The sequence below is a fragment of the Ptychodera flava genome, chromosome 7 (genome assembly GCF_041260155.1).
Source record: "Ptychodera flava strain L36383 chromosome 7, AS_Pfla_20210202, whole genome shotgun sequence".
Classification (NCBI taxonomy): Eukaryota; Metazoa; Hemichordata; class Enteropneusta; family Ptychoderidae; genus Ptychodera; species Ptychodera flava.
The window spans coordinates 14,064,017-14,082,738 of record NC_091934.1 but is presented as its reverse complement, the minus strand read 5'-3'; the positions used below and the strand labels follow the sequence as shown (position 1 = coordinate 14,082,738).

Below are 18,722 nucleotides of genomic sequence, written 5' to 3'. Positions count from 1 at the left end.
TGGCCCTGGTGCCACCTCAACAAAAAACTACAGCTAACAATGAAAAAGTTGTAAGATATTGAAACAGTTTACCCTCCTTCATACAAAGTTGCAATGTATTGAAACACTTCACTCGCCTTTCTACAAAGTTACAAATTCCCTGGTACGTAAAACAAACATTGTTGCTGTTCCGTCTGCGTACACAGAGGCTTTGCTTTGTCTCCGTGAGTCACGTTCGTCCTTCAGTCTATGAGAAGTTTTACCTACTTAGCTAGAATCAAAATTTGGCCTGCAACTACTCAGTTTGATAGTAAAAACCATAATTTAAAAGGGAAATTTCACTAACGGAGTAATAATACAAAGAAAGAGGAGAAAAACTCAGGTTTCTCAAAGGTCAAGTCTAGGTCATCTCATCATGTGATGCCATGCATGAAGACCCCTTAAGTGTACAATTATGGTTCAAAAGAGCCACCAAGGGTGGTCCAATAGGTATAAGGAAATGGCATTCAGCTTGACTGTCAGTTTTAAATAAAATTTTATTAGGCCAGAGAAAAAAAAAATCTTGTTCATCGGATTTTTTGGACCAAGTTCCAGGAGCGGCGAGCGAATTTTTTTTTTTTTTTTTTAGGCCGAAGGTAAACGCGGTTCTCTGGCATTTTTGCACAGATGCAGACAAGGCAAGATAATTGTTTCCCTTTTTACCACAAATATCTCAGACAAGAAACACTGATACTGGTAACTGAATTCAATACTATATTTCCCAACAATAACATAGGCCATTACATTCACAGTTAGTGTTTGCACAACATATTCTGAGTATTTCAACATTCTCTCAGAATAAAACTGAAATGTACAGCAAATCACTGAAATCCAACAATTCAGTATTGTCCTTTAATATTGCCCTGGTGGGACCTAGCATCTGAGTTTTTTCATTTTACTTTGGCCCCATGTTTTTTGCCTCTTTACCACTGTCTCTACACATTTTACACAATGGTCTAACAACACTGTACTGTGATCGGAGTGAAGTTATATAGTCATCATTCAGAAGGCTGTCTTGTACTCCACAATAGAAACAGCAAGCTTCAAATGATACTGTTGTTGCACTGTAGTAAGTTGTTTCCATTGGACTGGTACAGGCCACAGCTAGCTTGGCGTACAACAACATCACTGTGGAATTCATGGTTGCATGGGAACAGGGGCTGGCCACAAATATAGCTGTTGTCCTCCTGAACTCTGATCAATGCCGCCATCAGAAGTTTGTGGTTGCTCTTGTCAGATGCTGACTGCAAAGTTTCATTCAGGCTTGGCCTGTGTTCATCTGTTGTCTGTGCCCCATAAACCTGTAATATTATTAAAATGTGATATTTTAGAAAAAAGAGAGACTTGATTTTTTATATATCTTGACAAGTTAATCAATTCTGGCATTCATAAAAGGAACATTTGTTTTCTTACAAAATGTGCATTCATTCAGAAAATATATTTTTACCCATACAGTATCAGTAAATCAGCTCAAAGAGTCATAAAAATTGTCACAGGTAGACTAAACATGTATATATACACCATCTCAGTTGTAGGGGGACAAATTCCTAGAACCTGGTGTACATATACAGACAATCCTAAAATACAATAAACAACAGATGTCACACACCTCAGAAAAAGGCTTGTAGTGGTCCCCAGTGTCATCTGGCATTGGATCTGACAGACTATCTCTCACTGCACACACTGTTCTGGTCGCGGTAGCCATGTCTAATTTGTTCCAGCCTGCACCTAGTTCGTCAAACAGCTGAATAATATCATTGTAAAGAACTTGGGGACGTAATAGCTTGTGGGAAACATCTATTTTGTCACGCAGACCGATTTCAGTAACAGTGGACATCATGATCGAAAACGCATTTTGAATGTGGCCGCCAGTGTCAGATGGCGCCGTGGCGGAAGTAGATGGTATGGCTTCGTGTGCACGTTGACTGTCTGAGTTAGACACATTGAACACTACAAACTTCATGTTGAACTCGCTGCAGACTGACACCTCAGATCGTACTTTAACATCGACGCAACCATGTGTTTTGTCATTGCCGTAAATTTTTATACTTTCGATGCAGTTTTCATTCAATCGGATGCACCGTCCATCTGCTGTCACGATCTTGTTGAACAAATCGCCGAACGTAATATCAGGACAAACACAGAATAGCGTCTTTGGAACTAACTGTTGGCCATCACGTCGAATGTTGGCGATCAAATTAATACTCATGATGTGACATGTACTAACCTTTACAAAACGAGGAAATTTCTGGCCAAATCGACCCACTTTACGTCGTGATTCGCCAAATTCAGACGTCACAACAACGTGTTGGTAGCTCTGCATGGCAGGGCTGTAACGCCGGAACACACAGCCCTGCCATGCAGAGCTACGTGTTTGGCGGTCAAGTATCCAAACACGTACACGTCGGAAGTCTCATTCAAAATCCCGTGCCCGCGAAAACCCGACAAAGTGTAGGGCGCCACCAGCGGCAGTACTAAAAATATTTGTAATGCGGAAGTAAGAATTTGCCGCAATAAAAAAAAAAAATTCCAAATATGCCAAAGTAGAAGCGGCGATTCGATGAACAATTAATTTTTCTTCCTGGCCTAATCATAATTTTCTGATTTCTCACTGTAGGCCTAAATAATGAGAAGATCAACCCCTTTTCCGCGGAGGAGATAGCAATTTTGTAATTTTGTCAACATAGACTTTTGACTGCCATACACAATGTTTTCAAGGAAACTAAGAGAATAAGTTGCATCTGTGTCGGCAAAAGAAAGGGTATTGATTTTTTTAAATGTTTGTAACAAAGGAAATTTGCATGTCTGACAGGTGGTATGATAAGACCATCTTAGTTGCTGATAACTTAATCTTGACAAGTGTGCAATTTTTAGCACCTCCAAACATCGACTTCTCACTCAATTTACTCTTCAATTTTAAACATAATAAATAATTTTGGAACATCGTTTTAACAAATAATCCTGAACTTAAATTGTAAGTTAAAATTGTTAAGAAACTGATAAAATTGAAAAAGCCTTTAGCAAAAAATATCTGAGTGAGCAAATCAAGGGGAATTGTGGGTAGCCTCACTTACTGTGTGGAGTACGAGTCTACGCTTACGCTGCTGTATGCCACAGTACCACTCGCGTCGGTGATTGGTCATACCCCCGAGGGAAAGCCGAGTCTTACTGACTCTGAGAAAAAACGGAAAACAAAGTTTGATTCCACCAGAATTCGCATAGATGACTAGCACAGTTATGTGCGGTTGATACATAGCGGCCGCCGAGTGGTATGCATAGACCCCGGCATAGACGCATACCACGCGCGCGGCGTACTATGTGGCAGACGACAAAATGTAGTCATCAGAGGCGGCTAATATTTGACACGTAAAAACTGATGTTTATGTGGTATTGGTTAAAAATATAGTACAACTGATTTAGAATAATGAAACGACAAAAACTAAGGAGAAGTTTACAAAACGTACCTGAGGTAATGGCATAATGCTGTATATAAAGTCTTTGCAGTGGAAAGTAAATTAATTGCGTCGTTCGAACTTATTGTAGACTCCCTAGAATATCGTCAATCAGCACAACAACAAACCTTCGGGGGATTTCAGGTCAAAATCAGAAACGATCGTAAAACTTTGGGATGTGAAAAATACGCTCGGGAAATGACATGTTTTTATTGATATCTCGCGATCCGCGCGCAGTAGCCACGTCAAATATCGACCGTTGGCATTAAAAAAATGTGTTTTAAAATGTTACCAAGTGGGAGTGCCTCTTTAATTACTACTTCATATTAATATTTGTATACTTTCTTTAACTAGAATGTAGGGACTATAGTAACCCTTCAAGGGCATTGACTTTGACCATACCTCTGCTATTTATTGATCATATTAAGTCAAGCTATACTGTAACTTTGATGATTATGATATTATAAGCTAATTGCAAATTTGATGAATTTTGGTAATGTTCACATTCTCATCTTGCGATAACACAAAAGTAAAATTTTGAACGGGAAAAAATTTGTTTTAAATTAAGAAAAATGTGTGAATGAATCTGATTTTTTCATCACATTTGCCATTATTACAGCCACATTTCAGAGATTAAAGTTTTTATTTGATGGAATGTGTCAACCCCGGCTCAAGTATTGTCAATTTTGTAAAACTTTTATAAGTAGGATGTAGGTCATACACGTATATGTTGTATGACCTTTTTCTTCGGTAGGTCACCGTGGTTAATTTTTCACTATTCGGCAAAGTGAAGCCGGGACTTCATGATTTGCATACTCTCTCATGATCGTCATTTTTGGTGCTCTCAAGCGGGTCCCATTGATCCAACCAGATCTGGATTAACTCAAGTCGGCTTAATGGATAAATCCAAAAAGTCCACCGCTGCACTTAGAAATTAATCGATTCAATGTGGCTCTACAAACTACTGACAACATTTCTATTACCACTGCAGAAGATTTACCGGTATGTGTGCATCAAAAAGGGTAGTGTTGAATATCTGCAAGCAGAACTGTGCAACACATGTTTATTGTTTCTGCATGTACATTCCTTCGGCAGGTAATAGTTTGGGGACATGAAAAATTCTCATATAAGGGAGTATTTGAAATTTTTTGAGGGTATTGAGGAGGGATCTGAAGAAAGTAAGATTTCAACTGCGATTCCTCCAGCCTTCTCCTCACCATTATTTGTGAACGCAGCCTTACATACAAAATAGGTAGTTCAATGTAGTTGTTCGCGTGTGACGAGAAATCCGGTTTTATTCGAGGGAAAGAAATACTTCATGTCAAAAATGATTCACACGTGATTGCTAGATTGCATCGTGCTGAAATTTGCCATGCACTGTTAACGAACTAAAGGGTATAAAAAACTTACGATACAGAGTGTTTCTGGTGTCTTCTGTATAGAATTGTGTTTGTAAAGTACGATGGCGGCAGAATATCTTCCTTTCAAATTAAACTTTACAAAGACCGATACGAACTCCAACTGAAGTGCCTGTTATCGCACTTATAGGCCATCGTGCAGCAGAAGACAAGAGTTTTTATGTGATATAAATCCTGCAATTGATTGCCACGAATGTTTACAGCACTTTACAACATATAATTACTGACATGACTTTTGCAAGTAAATAGTTTTTTTTAAAGTAACTGTTATTTTAGGATGTAATGACACAAAGATATATACATCCTCAAATTTCTCATATGAATTAGCTCTAGCTTTTTAACTTTCATGGTTCATCATGTAACGTTTCCATTGACATATCATAGTTTGTGCATTACGTTCTTGTTTTTTCCTGGTTGGATTTAACAAAAAGCATGCCGTTTTAATAGACTGGAAAATAAACTTAGCAAGATGTGAATAAGATAAGTACACACATACAACAATAAAGTGTACTTACTGTATCCATTGTAATTGTCAAGAATTGGCGCCGACTTATGTGTATTCAAGTTATTTTGTACAGCGACTTACAAAACAAGTATTATTATCTTATTTCCGTGATTCTAAATGTACTTCCTGGGTGCATATCTGTATTTCAATTTAGCGTAGCTAATGTTGCGTGCGAATCTTGCTTGCCTTGGGTCAGTATAGATGTAGATTTAAAGGAGAGTAGTTTTTCTTCTTAATGAAACGTTCAAGTTAATGTCTGTTAAAACTGTTTGCATTGAGGCTTCTATTCCATGGATAAAGATAGGTTGTTGATGATTGATTGATTCTGTTGATTTTATATTGCAAAGGCAAGCTTGACATGGCAGACTTCGGGTAGACTGATCAGCGCCCTCGCAGTTAGAAAAGCAAATAACAGTTTACGCCCTTTGCAAAATCTCAAAGAGATGCTAAAAACGTCTCTAATGATAATTTTTTCAATAATAATTTCTGAAGGTGTTTGTCATTTTTGAGAATTTTGAATAATTGGCAAGATACATGCAGTGTATTCTGAACGCTTATAGGACGGTAATATGTGTTTTCCAGTAACCATGGTGTACGGAAGTCAGTGCTTGACTATTGCGACATCAAAACATTAGTTCGCTTGCATTTCGTCGACAGACTAATTTTTCTCGGTTCTGTGTCCTTCAGTTGCTTTGGGTTCTTTGTTGTGCAACTTGTAACTTGTGCTGTTCCCATTTCGCAATGAACTCGGTATTTGAACGGGGGTTTTGCATGTTTGGTTCTGAATAAATAACTACGAAGGCCAGAAAATAAGGTTTTGCTTTCAATGATTCACAAAATGCCAAGCTTCTTACCTTCTCTGTAACAGGAATAGAAATGCAGAAGACAAGGAAGATAGACAGAGAAAGGCACATAGGAATGAAGGAAGGAGACAGAGAAAGACAAAACTGTAAGGTCAGAGTGCGGCGTTCCTCACCTGTGTGCGATTTACACACAGTTAAAGATTGAACATATTCATGATAATCATTTAAAAGGGTCATAACAGCAATAAAACTCGATAGTGCGATAAAACTTATTACAACATATTGGTGGATCCGTAGCAATAGTCGCCTTTGTCAGTACTTCAATTTTGATCGCGGTTTTTGTCGACACACATTGCACCTAAGTATGCTGTTTTAGTTTCAAAGCAGTGAATTTCTAGTACTAGCAAAACATTGACAGGCTTGAGGTGGGATGCTGAAAACTATAATCAACAAAGTACTTTTGAACAAATTCTCCTACATTATCTGATCTGCTGATAATGCGATTTGAAACCGTTATCACTGTGACAGGGGCGAATGCATTTGGTACATAATCAGCCATTGTATGTCAAATACGACTTCATCGATCAGTAATTATAGATCGAGTTATCGGTGTGGTAACAATTGTCATTCAATGGAAGATTTATTCATATTATCTTTCATTTGTTACATGTCTACTCACACACTTTGAAAATAGATAAGAGCATTTACATTATTGTCTTCATCGCTAGCTGTAAATGTGACCACGGTGTTGGTGAATTTTTACACGAATTCGAAGACGTACCTTGCAATTGCGTGAAATTTAAGCTTACTAGCAGTGTGTTGACGAGTATTTTTCCAACGTAATACAAAAATACAAAATACTAAAAAATCATACCTTGGTATTTCATTACTTCGAGAGCTAAATCAGTTCTTCCGATGTCTTCTAGAATTTCAATCAGGGTATCTACATGCTGTTTACAAACAACATTCTGACGTTCCAGAGTCTCGAAGAGAATGGATGTTGATCCAATGCGACCTACCACTCTCTCTGGTACAGTTTTCTTAACTCTGCTCGATGTCTTCATTTTTAAAAGCTCATCTATGAATGCGATGTAATTACAATGTGTACGTCACATGGAGTGTTGGAAATGAATGAGGAGGAATTCCATCCTTTTAAGGTAATCAATATTTAATCATGTAATAGTTGTACATTGACATTTGTACCGCCGATCCTTGAAAACATGGCCGACGAATATCTGGTACACGCTTGACTGCAATAAGTATCATAGCGTTGGCATCTTGAATACTGTATTTGCATTCAGATTTCTGATTAGTATCGATGATAGAAATATTGGCATCAGAAATATTCAACCGAAGAGATTCGAGATGTCCGTAGGTACTTTTGAACGGGGAATTTTTTATAATCGTACAAAGTATGATCACTATGACTTATGTCATCCATGGCAGGAATGATATGCTGCTTCTAGATGACGGAATTTATATAATAGTCCAAAAATAAAATACACGACTTCTCTGTTTGAGGCTGACGGGCTACACATATACCTCTCAGTTAATGCAGTGACAATTTTACAAGGAATAATTCATGGCTAAGAGTACAAAGAGTTTAATATCTTCTGTATTGGTTCCGTCCTAACATTGTAGATTGTTTAAACTTGGGCGGAGAAATCAATCTTTCGATAACGATCATGAACAACGGCATATAGGATTCTAACTCTGCGCCTCTGTTGCTTCTGACCAGGCCTCTTTCTAACACTAGAAGCCACCTCAACTCAACACATAAGCTATTTGAGCTTAACTGGTACTTTCTAGCGTTTAACTTCTGGTGACTGCCATGCGTATGTATTTTTATTCATGTGTATCAGAAACAAATTGCTGGTACAAATATGATAGAACATACCTGGTTTTATTTCTCTGTCAAGTGTTTCCTTCAATTTTTGCCATTCTTCCTCCCATGTCGCCATGGTTACGTGTGGCGTTGCAATGCTGGAAAACCAACGCAATTTTTGACATTCACTTTCTATCAACAATTTGCACGATATATAGTATAATATTTATCAACTTTAATAGCAAAGAGCGTGGTCAATTATGATAACGTTAAATGACAGCAGCCGTTCACCAGTGCTCACAGGATTTCATTGAGTACTTGATGAGCTACAACAATTTATTAACAACTTTTCGCTTATAAAAACAAATCGAATTTGACACAAAATCAACAGGAAGGATATTATATTCGGCTTATAGAAGTATGTTTTATTCCTACACATCCATAGATCAACAGAAAATATGAATTTGAATATTTAGATCCTGATGTTTTGTTCTTGTTTCTGTTTTTAGGGTTGTTTTCATACGTAAACTCATCGTTCAAGAAAATGTTCGAATGAGAAAGATTTAAATAATCCTTAGTTGATTATAACATGTTGCGCTATCCACTTTAATGCGATCAGTTTTTACAAAATAAAATGTAATGGTTCGAGAGGAAGCGCTTCAGTTGTTTATACTGAATAATGACAAATTTCAAATAATTTCAAATAATTACAAATTTAAAAGTGAAAGGTATACTGCCTTGGAAGATTTTGTTACATTCAAGTATTGCGAATAATTTCGGAACAGAACTCTACATAAGTAACTGAACATATTGCACTTTTCTACTTACAAACTTTGCGATAATCACTTTGTCTTAGAAAGCATGATGTTTGTATTTTTGAACGGGCTCTGTAACTCGTTGAAAATTAATATCTACTTGATCAGATTTCACAGACCTTTGGAACGTGGTTTGATAGACTGAAAATTGAACGTCAACCTTCAAAAACGCATGACCATGTCTATTTCGCAGAGTCACAGTCCCTCCACAAAAGTAGAGTGTAAGTTTAGACCTGTTTGGTGAAATAATCAACGACTTAGATGTTCTGATATTCAAACTGGCCTATAGGACTTGTCTATGTCTGCTGTGCTAAGCGCTGAATTTGTAGACCCGGGTTCGACTCCAGGAGTAAACTCTTATTTACAAGAACAAATACGATGATAGAAAAGGGAAAAGTCTTCAGTTCGGTCTAAGTTGGCGATATCCGACGAACTTCTCGATCACGTGATGACATTGATTGCCAAGTTGCTGTAAATTTGGAGGGTAACCTGTGTCGTAGGATAAAACCAGGCAATAAATATCGTTCAAACACATGTTTCACTATTTGACGAAACAACAAGACCGTTTTCACTGATCAAGGTAGAATGCACCTAGGGGAAAATATTCGGGCTTTCAAACGTTAGCAACACACTGTACGTTTTTGGTCTAACATGTGTTGAGTAAATAGTTTTCTATGGCTTCTTTTTTGTGAAAATCGAAAATCATATTTTTACTGTACATGTAATACAGGGATGGCGGTCAGTTTGAAATTCAAGTAGAAAGTAAATGTAAATGTTAGGTAATTTGTTTGTGTCGCACCAAAATTAGCACTGTGCCCAGGATTTGAATTGTTGATTTTAAAATAGAACAATTGAAAGTTTGCTTGATAAAACTTTGATAACAGTTTTCAAATCTCGAGGCGCGAAAGTACCCTTCGCGATAAAAAAATCCGAATTCGGCAATCCTTGATTCCAGTATCAATCTTTATAGAAAATCATCGGAGGCCTCATTCATCACTACATTGGTACTGCCGATACTATGTTACTAATTGACACTGAAGAATAGAATAGCAACATTGAAAGCTGAATTAGTTATTGTTATTGATTTTTATCTATTAATCTTCATAACTCCATAGGTTTTGAAACCGCTTTTCATGAAGATCGAGAGGCTTGATGCGTAGTGGGTCTTTCTACTTTGTGTAGTTTCACATTTCACCCACCGCCTCTACGCTAGCTTACAAATATGGAAATGAAACACTGGTCGTATGTCATTTCCCCCTTTCTGTTCTAGTCGTCGAAAACAATGCAGAGGAGGTCATCATAAGGTCATTCTCTGAAATAAGCTCACAATCATGGCCGGCATGGACAACTATGCTCAGTACCATTACTACGTCCATGGACGGACTCTAAGAAACTACAATGTTACACTAAGGCCTAAAAAAAAAATTGTGTGTTTCCGGTAACCCGACCTACCCTAGTTCAAACCCCCCGACCCTAAACTTTTTTTTGGACCTTGAAAAAAAATCCCGCGAGATTGGCTGGGAAAAGTTTAAAATCACGCGTGATTTCATGACGTCATTAAACAACAATAGCGACTGCTTGTGCAAGCGTGTTTTCCGTAACATGTGAGAAATGCGATCACGTTCAAGAAAAAATAAAAAGTGTGAGAGGCTCCCCACCTAACTATCCAAAATGTTTTTCTGTCGAGTTTGTGTTTAATTCGTTTCAAAAATGTGTTCCTATATTCTTATCCGATTTTTGTGTTAATGAAAATGTTTGTTTCACCTCGGATATTTGTAGGGAAGTTTGGATTAGTGTGTACGGTAATGTTTTGTTTGTGTGGGGAAAGCTTATGGCGATTGTAAAAAGTGTGAAAGAGGCTCCCCACCTAACTATCCAAAATGTTTTTGTGTCGAGTTTGTGTTTGATTCGTTTCAAAAATGGTTCCTACATTTTTATCCGATTTTTGTGTTAATGAAAATGTTTGTTTCGCCTCGGATATTTGTAGGGAAGTTTGGGTTGGTGTGTACGGTAATACTTTGTTTGTGTGGGGAAAGCTTATGGCGATTGTAAAAAGTGTGAAAGAGGCTCCCCACCTAACTATCCAAAATGTTTTTGTGTCGAGTTTGTGTTTGATTCGTTTCAAAAATGTGTTCCTACATTTTTATCCGATTTTTTGTGTTAATGAAAATGTTTGTTTCGCCTCGGATATTTGTAGGGAAGTTTGGGTTAGTGTGTACGGTAATACTTTGTTTGAGTGGGGAAAGCTTATGGCGAGACAGTGCCGGACCTATGGTGTTACAAAGTTGATGAGTGGCCCTTTGACGCTTGCGTTTCGAAACCCGAGTGTAGTTTCTCATCAGTCGCAATGTAGATTCTTTCGTTAGTTTGTGTTTGTGAAAATTTATTTTAATGTATTTTAGTGGTCTTGCTCTTCGAATAGCAAGGCAAAATATCAATGTTTGGGTCTCGTTGTGAGTCCGTTGGTGGTCTGGTTTGTTTGTTTTTTGTTTCTTTACTTCTGTAAATTTTGTTTTGACTAGTGTGTCTTTTAGGTTTTTGTTTCTCTTGTAAGCAATGATTGGTGATTCTGGGAATAGATTCCTTAGTGTTGAGTCCTTCTCCAGTTCAGCCAAATGTTTCAAAAGACTTCCCTTAAGATCTTTTGTTTTTATGTAAGGGCTGTATGTTGTACTGAAGATGAGTTTGTTTGTTGCTTCTTTACGTGTACTTGTACAGTTTGTTAGTGTATTACGAATACTGTGGTTTATTTTTTCTGTAATATTCGTGATTTCATTGTTTTTGTATTCTCTGTCGAGTAGTTTGTTTCTAAAGAAAGCGACTTTTTTAGTAAAGTCGTCATTGTTGTTTCAAGTGCGAGCGTATCTAAGGATTTCACCTTTGATAAAGCCATTAAATGTTGCTGTCGGGTGACACGATTCTCTATGTAGAAATTGGAATGTGTCTGTTGGTTTAGTATGTGTTTTGATGTCGAGGATATTTTCTTTGTGGTATCTTGCACCTTTAAAAACTACTACATCTAGGAATGTAATTTCTCGTGTTGAGTTTTCGTATGAAAACTTAAAACGTTGGGCGCATTGTGTGGATTTTTGAATGAAGTTAGTGAGTTCGGTTTGTGTTCCCAGAAAGATTGCAAAGACATCATCTCTGAATCTTTTCCAGAAGTGAATGTTGTTGTGGTTGTTTACGATTATTTTCTTTTCAAGTTCATGAAAAGCAATGTCTGCTATCTCTGACGAGGCATTCGATCCCATGCTGCAGCCGCGGGTTTGGCGGAAATATTGCTTGTTAAATTCAAAACTGTTAAGTCTTCCGTGGGTGGTTTTTTGATGCCGTAATTTGTTTGAAGCGAGGTTTGTGAGTTTAATGTTTCACTGACTAGCCGAATCGCTTCGTCGTGAATTGTGTTTGTGTCCATCGACACCACGTCGAGTGTTACAAGAAATGCATGTTGGGGAAAATTTGTTTTTTTCTATTTCTTGTATGAAGTTTGTTGTGTCTTTTATATTTGACGGTTGTTGCTGGACCAGTGGTTTTATGAAGTAATCCAGGAATTCTGAAATTCTGTTAGTGGGACTGGAGCAGCCACTAAATATTGGTCTCCCTGCAAACGTTGAGTTTTCAGGCGGCGGTTTGTGAATTTTAGGCAATAAGTACCAATGCGGGGTACGGATTTTTATGTTTTTTGGATCGAGATACTTATAAGTATCATGGTCGATGTGTTTGTTCTCGTACATTTTGTTTAATAGTTCGTGTACTTTGTTTACTGTTTGTTCTGTGTCGTCACTGTCTAGTTGTGTATAATACTGAGTGTTGCGTAATTGTCTTTTGCATTCGTGTATGTAATCTTTTGTGTTGACAATGACGATGCCTTGACCCTTGTCGAAGGGTATTAAAATTTTCTTTTTTGCAGAGAAAAAAAAATTACCAAAAAAAAATTTTTTTCCTACCTACCTACCCTATTTCTGAAGAGCATGTTACAGGAAACACACAATTTTTTTTTTTGGCCTAAGCAACAAACTCTGCCCTACGTACACGGCAGTAAATAAAACGTACGTACGGCAGTAAATGGTTACACGGCATTAATTCAAATACATCTAGGAGATGAGTCAACTTTTTAAAGTTGCAATATGGATCAAAATTGTCGATTTTTTTTCGTAAAACTAAAGCAAATAGACCATACTACGTTGAAGTACTTTTCATAGCTAAGCCTCTTACCAATCCCGACACACAAATACGTTAATTTGATACGTTGCGGCCGCCTAGAAAAGCTGTTTTGTAAACAAACTTTCAAAACAAAAACATTGGCGTTTTCTGCTGTGCACGTGACAAGTACGACCAAGAGTGATGACGTCGCACTGGAGTGCACGTTGGAGGGGCGATGTTGTTACGCTGACAGAACTTGACATACATAATGATAATTCATTGTAAACTTTGCGTTTACCTAACTTTGATAGCATCACAATGTTTCAGAAATATAAGTATATCGATATGATAAAGTACAGCTCTACAAAAGATCGTGTGATTGATTTTTCTCACCCATATACATGTATGTCAGTGCCGCGCCGTGTGCACCTACTGTGTACGTTGGATTGATCATGGAGCATCCAGACCACGTACACACCGATCTGGTTGTGTTCACCGCGTGCCTTACAGCGTTTCCGCAATCCTCTGCCCGTTGCATGTTGTTATATTTTTCATGTTAAAGGGAGAGGTATCTGCACGCTATATTTATTTGAAAGCTTTGCCCACTTCAGTATCATCCACCACTGCAGAAGTTCGGCAACTGTCTTGCCCCTCAATCTGGTCTTGCATGGCCATGTCGGCGCGTCGATCGACGCGTCGTATATGAGACCATGCCATGACATGTAATGATGGAGACTGCCGTTTTTCTTTGTTTCCGAAAAATGCATATTTGACCTGAAGGATATAGATTATCAATGAATGCTGTTAGTAACAGATCTAAGTTATTTCCTTGAGGGGGACTATGGCCCGGTTCACATTACAAATCGTGGGGTCCGCACGGCCACGGTGTTGGTAGGTCGGTGTTGCCCGAGGAAACACCGCTGGCTAGCGAAGTTGATCATCACACAGTGGCGACGTTGGTGTTTTCGAGAGAAACTGTAGACAGAGTCTGCCTCCTCGTCGTGGTGCAGTAGTCGCGTGTCACTCATTTTCTGGTTCCATCTTTCGATCTGACCAAACAATGTTTATTTTGCCGACATTTTGGCCGATCTCTTCCATTTTTGCAAGGCCGAATCAGTCAGCAGAGACCCAGGGCGCGGGCAGAGACCTGACCCCTAGCTAGGCATGTTGACACGATGTTGCAATTTCATAAACCGTTACCATGCATCAAATACGCATGCGTACATATTCAAATAGTAAAACTGACGTTTCAAATTCTGTGCTTTACTCTCGCAAACAGTACGTACCAAAACAGCAATTTATTCGGTAATTAAATCAATTTACTCAAATTACAGTCATCCCCGTGTTCCTGTTAATGGTCGAATCTGCAAATGAAATTGTTGTGGATTTTTCTATAAAGTTAAATCTTCGAAATATGAAGGTCAATTCTGATCCATATTGCAACTTTAATGTGACACATTATGGCATATACTGCACAATTGACTACGTTCATTTCAATAACCTTTGCGCTCTGAGTCCCAGTCGGTGAGTTTCCACACCTTACAATACACAGTACAGTACAGTACTCAGCTGCAGAGTTTACCGACCAATTATCCCAAAACGTACAATGATCAGGTAGATAATTAATGAGAAGCTCAAAAAACCTAATACTAGCAATTAATTAACCATATTAAAGCTCAACTGCCTGACAAATGCTACTGCATGGGTCGTATAATGTCCCGGATGTTAGAGGCGGCTTTAACGGTTAATGGACTTTGACACTGGAAACAGAAGCATGTGTAAACATACTTTACCATTATCTTGCATGGTGTAGGCTGTTTTGCTGACCCTAACGATGAGGTCACAAAGCGTAGACAATATAATCTAAACCTTCCAACTCAAATAACTGTCCATGTGAAATCATATGAAAATGTTGGTTGGTGGTCTATGAGCCATCATCTTAACTAATCGAAGATTATCATGACTTTGAAGATGAACGCGTATTATCCGAGTACGACCACACTTATCAATCTCTAATAAATACGTTTTAAGACTGTTCTCACACAATTTTCAATGAAATCGTGAATAAAATCTCCTGATTTCCCCAAAAAAGGATTTCTCATTTTACAAAGCTTATGGCAACATGTAAATATCTCCGAAAGTAGGTCCAATTCCCAATGCAACCACTCCCGATTTGCTCCTTTTCGGTGAAAAACCCAATCATTCCATTGAAGGCAGTACGTTTTCTCCCTGTCTACAGACCTATGGTTATTACTGGATAGTTTGCTATTGCGCCCTCACACGTTGATATTAACATTTGAAATACCAAAACCTGTCGCAGGGTCCGTAGACCCAGTTTTCTAGCACGGGGAGTTTTAACGTTAGCAATTTTCATCAATCGAACCACAAAGGGTATGCATTAATCACCACACAATTTATACCAATCGAATGTCATCGATGAGGGATTTGCTAACAGGTTTCATTGTCCATTTTTGGCGTCGAACGTGACTATATGTTTATGGCTGTGTGGAGGAGAATGAGCTGTAACGATATCTGACACAGAATATTACAGAATTTATGCAACTCTTCATTCAGAATTATATATACTAAATCTCTGTACTATACACTTACAGTTGATGAACTATATGATCTTGCAAATTTCCCTGTTTTTTTTTGTATGCGAACATCATGTGCTCTCTTCTCGCCACAATACTCTATCGAAGACAATCTCGTTTTTCACAGCACTTTTGGCGTCATTATATGGTTCATTTTATGTGATCTAGATTTCTCAAAGACACTTGCAATGACATAGTAATAATTCAAAATAAAAGAATGTCTATGAAATATGCCTCGCTGACACACCAATGGTTCTTGGGCGTCATTGTTCATCTCTTAAAATACACGAACATCTACATAAGAATGATATCAAAAAAGAGAATGAAAGGAAGTAAAAATACTGTCATTCAAGCATAAGAACGAGTTCAAGGCTCATTCTAATTGAACTTGAAAGTGTTGCCCAAAAATCGTTAACTCTGTATTTCTTCTTAAATAAAGTTCAAATATTTCATCCATTCCTGGTCCTGCTGTTCCATTGTTTGCCTGGTTCGTGCAAGAAACATCTTTGTTGTGTTGTCATGTTTTTAAACTTTCACAAAAGACTCACAATTTTGAAAATTCGTTCTAAAAAAGAAGTGTCATTATGCTAGATTTCCATCTTAAATTGCAACATTATTCCCTTCTGTACCAAAAAACTGCAAAAACTGCTGACTGAGCAGTTTCTTTGCTCTCTTGCAAATTTATCATTATGTACATTCATTGTGTGATCAGCAACACACATTTTTGTTAATGTCATCTGAAGTAACTCATACAGGAATGTTTCAGAACTCTACTCTGCAGGAAATGGTTACACTTCTGTTTGAAGTTTGTTGTTTCTACATGTTTGATGGCTAAAATCTTTCATATGAAAAGAGTTTAATACTACATAAAGTCAAAGTAGAGGGCATATTTTAAAGATGTATTTCAAAAGAATGATTGGAACAGTACATTTTCTCGTCATTTTTCTTTCCACTGTACCTTACACAAAGTCAGAAAAATTGCACAACTCTCTGACAAGTTTTGTGTGTGTCCTTGTTAAATCATCACAAAATGGGGCAAAAGCATGCTTAGAGTATAATTGTGTTGGGTAGCGGTGATTCGAGACTTTAACTTAAATAGAAGGGTCATTCCAGCCCCATTTTCTCTTTACATTGTTGTTATAATTCATTATAGAAGAGCATATACACAAATCAGAAAATGAAAAATCCCTTTAATTTTCAGTAGAACCCGCCTTCAAATTGCCTCACCAATCTGTAGCTTTGATTTAATTTGAAAAGTGAATTCTCATAGTATTCGTTGATATAAAAGACAAATACATCAGTTATTCATATTGTATGTTTGATATTATGCAACAAAAATCTGATGCAAATTTAGGTTTAATATTTGCACAGGCTTGGTGCCAAGATAATGTATATCAACTGTCAGATCTAATATCATTATTGATAACAATTTTGAAATGCACTACACACATGTCTCAATACAATAAAGAGTAAATTAAACAGTACAACCACACATCAAGTGAATAAGAGACATGCATACATGTTTTATGGCAGAGGTGAGTCATGTATAAATTTCGAATCGGCAAGCCGGGGTAATTAAACATTCGCACGTGAGGAGGGAGCTACTCAAAATTTCGGAATACGCGTGTCTATTCTTTCCGAGGCCGCCATGAGTATTAACAGCTCCAAATCAGGTATTACCAGTATGTTTCTAGTGATTGAACAATATGAAGAGCAGTGGCAGTGAAGTATTTGCGACTGCTTTGCGGCTCTTAATAAAAGGGAAATTCGGAATTAGCGGTACTGAGGAGAACCCAATCTTTTCGTCGATTCCACCTACTGTTCTCTTCATATCTACAGTGACACTCGTTATGTGTCTTTTCCTGCTTTCTGTTATGGCAGGTAAAAATAATGGTAAAAAGGTCATGAAGGTCGTTGAGTCAGCACCACATAATGGACGACTGTGCTCAGTATAAGACTGCAGTGCACTGCTAACCCAGCAGGACGTTGTCTACGTTTACTTCTACGTTGTGAACACAGCACGGCGGCGAAACATTATTCTAATCATGACAATATAAGACAAACACTGCATGAAATAATCAATCAAGTTTTTTACTGAAACTGATCATAACATAACCTGCCCGCAGAGTAGTAGTTGCTGAGTTTTCAAAAGTGTGTTAAACTGTGTGTTTTACAAAGTATTTTTCAGGAGAATGCAAAACTTTCTCTTAAACACAGCATTAATCAGGCATATAAATAATGAGAGACACAGAATGGCTGGTACAAGCCGTTCATTTTAACAACGACAAAGCTCACCTACCTCAGGTATGCTGCTGCGTATGTCGTCTAATGTCCCGGATGTCATGTCCAACTGTCATGGCTTCATGGACTTTGGCTCTGGAAACAGAAGCATGTACAACTTTACCTTATCGTTATCATGTTTGCAGTGGGTTGTTGTGCTGACCCTAACAGAGAGGTCCCAAAGCTTAGACAATAAATCAAAACCTGTCCACTGTGCACTCGAAATCATGTGAATGGTGTTCGGTGATCTACAGGGCATCGTTCTGCTAATCGAAGTATTTCATGATTTTGAAGTTAAACTTTATTCATCTGCATACTATCATACCTTGTATGATTCATGATTTCTTGAGTAACAACTTTTGATTTAAAATGCCGTGTCTTTCAGTATTTCCGTTTTTCCTCACCTAATAAAAATTCAAGGTTTCTATTTACGTCATTAATGATATCTTCAGGTATCTAATCAAAAGACGCCAGTTACCACTTGACGCACCGTGCACATCAGCAGAATGTTATTACTGTACTATCAGAAAACGATTTTTCCTGTTATTCAGATTGTGTCAATTCGCAACCTGGACCCTCGTTTTCGCATCTGTTTCCGTGGAATAAAAATATTTCAATGGAGGCAGAATACGGATTTTGATTTCTTCTTCCTCAAGTTGTAAAACTTTTCAAAGCAAATTGTAATGGCGCTCGCACACGATGACATTATTCTTTTGTTTTTCACTGAGAGAACAATGAGAGATTAAAACATCTCCCACTGTGTCAGATGTGAAGTTTCCATCGACCAGTCCTCATAAACAAAGTTCATGCGATATTCATCGATATAAATTAGTCGTAGAGGATTTTACCGAAAAAGAACAGTAACA

The 18,722-nt window shown here is 37.7% G+C and overlaps 1 protein-coding gene and 1 long non-coding RNA gene across 2 annotated transcripts; both read right to left on the bottom strand.

Moving 5' to 3' along the window:
* Positions 1–709: 709 nt before the first annotated feature.
* LOC139136817 (uncharacterized) lies at positions 710–2,321 on the bottom strand. The gene is made up of 2 exons (XM_070704653.1): positions 1,628–2,321; positions 710–1,319 (listed from the first exon to the last, which is right to left on the bottom strand). Exons 1-2 carry the CDS (start codon positions 2,225–2,227, stop codon positions 1,062–1,064), a joined length of 858 nt encoding a protein of 285 aa, XP_070560754.1. The 5' UTR covers positions 2,228–2,321; the 3' UTR covers positions 710–1,061.
* Positions 2,322–7,217: 4,896 nt separating this feature from the next.
* On the bottom strand, positions 7,218–17,954 carry LOC139136832 (uncharacterized). Its single transcript, XR_011553258.1, has 3 exons — positions 17,876–17,954; positions 8,094–8,179; positions 7,218–7,274 (listed from the first exon to the last, which is right to left on the bottom strand). It is a non-coding gene; the product is annotated as an uncharacterized lncRNA (long non-coding RNA).
* Positions 17,955–18,722: the final 768 nt, after the last annotated feature.

What these genes read in the sequence shown, in the direction of transcription:
- LOC139136817 (XM_070704653.1), bottom strand. Translation starts at nt 2,227, where the DNA reads ATGAGTATTAATTTGATCGCCAACATTCGACGTGATGGCCAACAGTTA. An exon ending in ACTACAAGCCTTTTTCTGAG is followed by an intron (nt 1,320 to 1,627) that starts GTGTGTGACATC and finishes ATAATATTACAG; the next exon opens with GTTTATGGGGCACAGACAAC.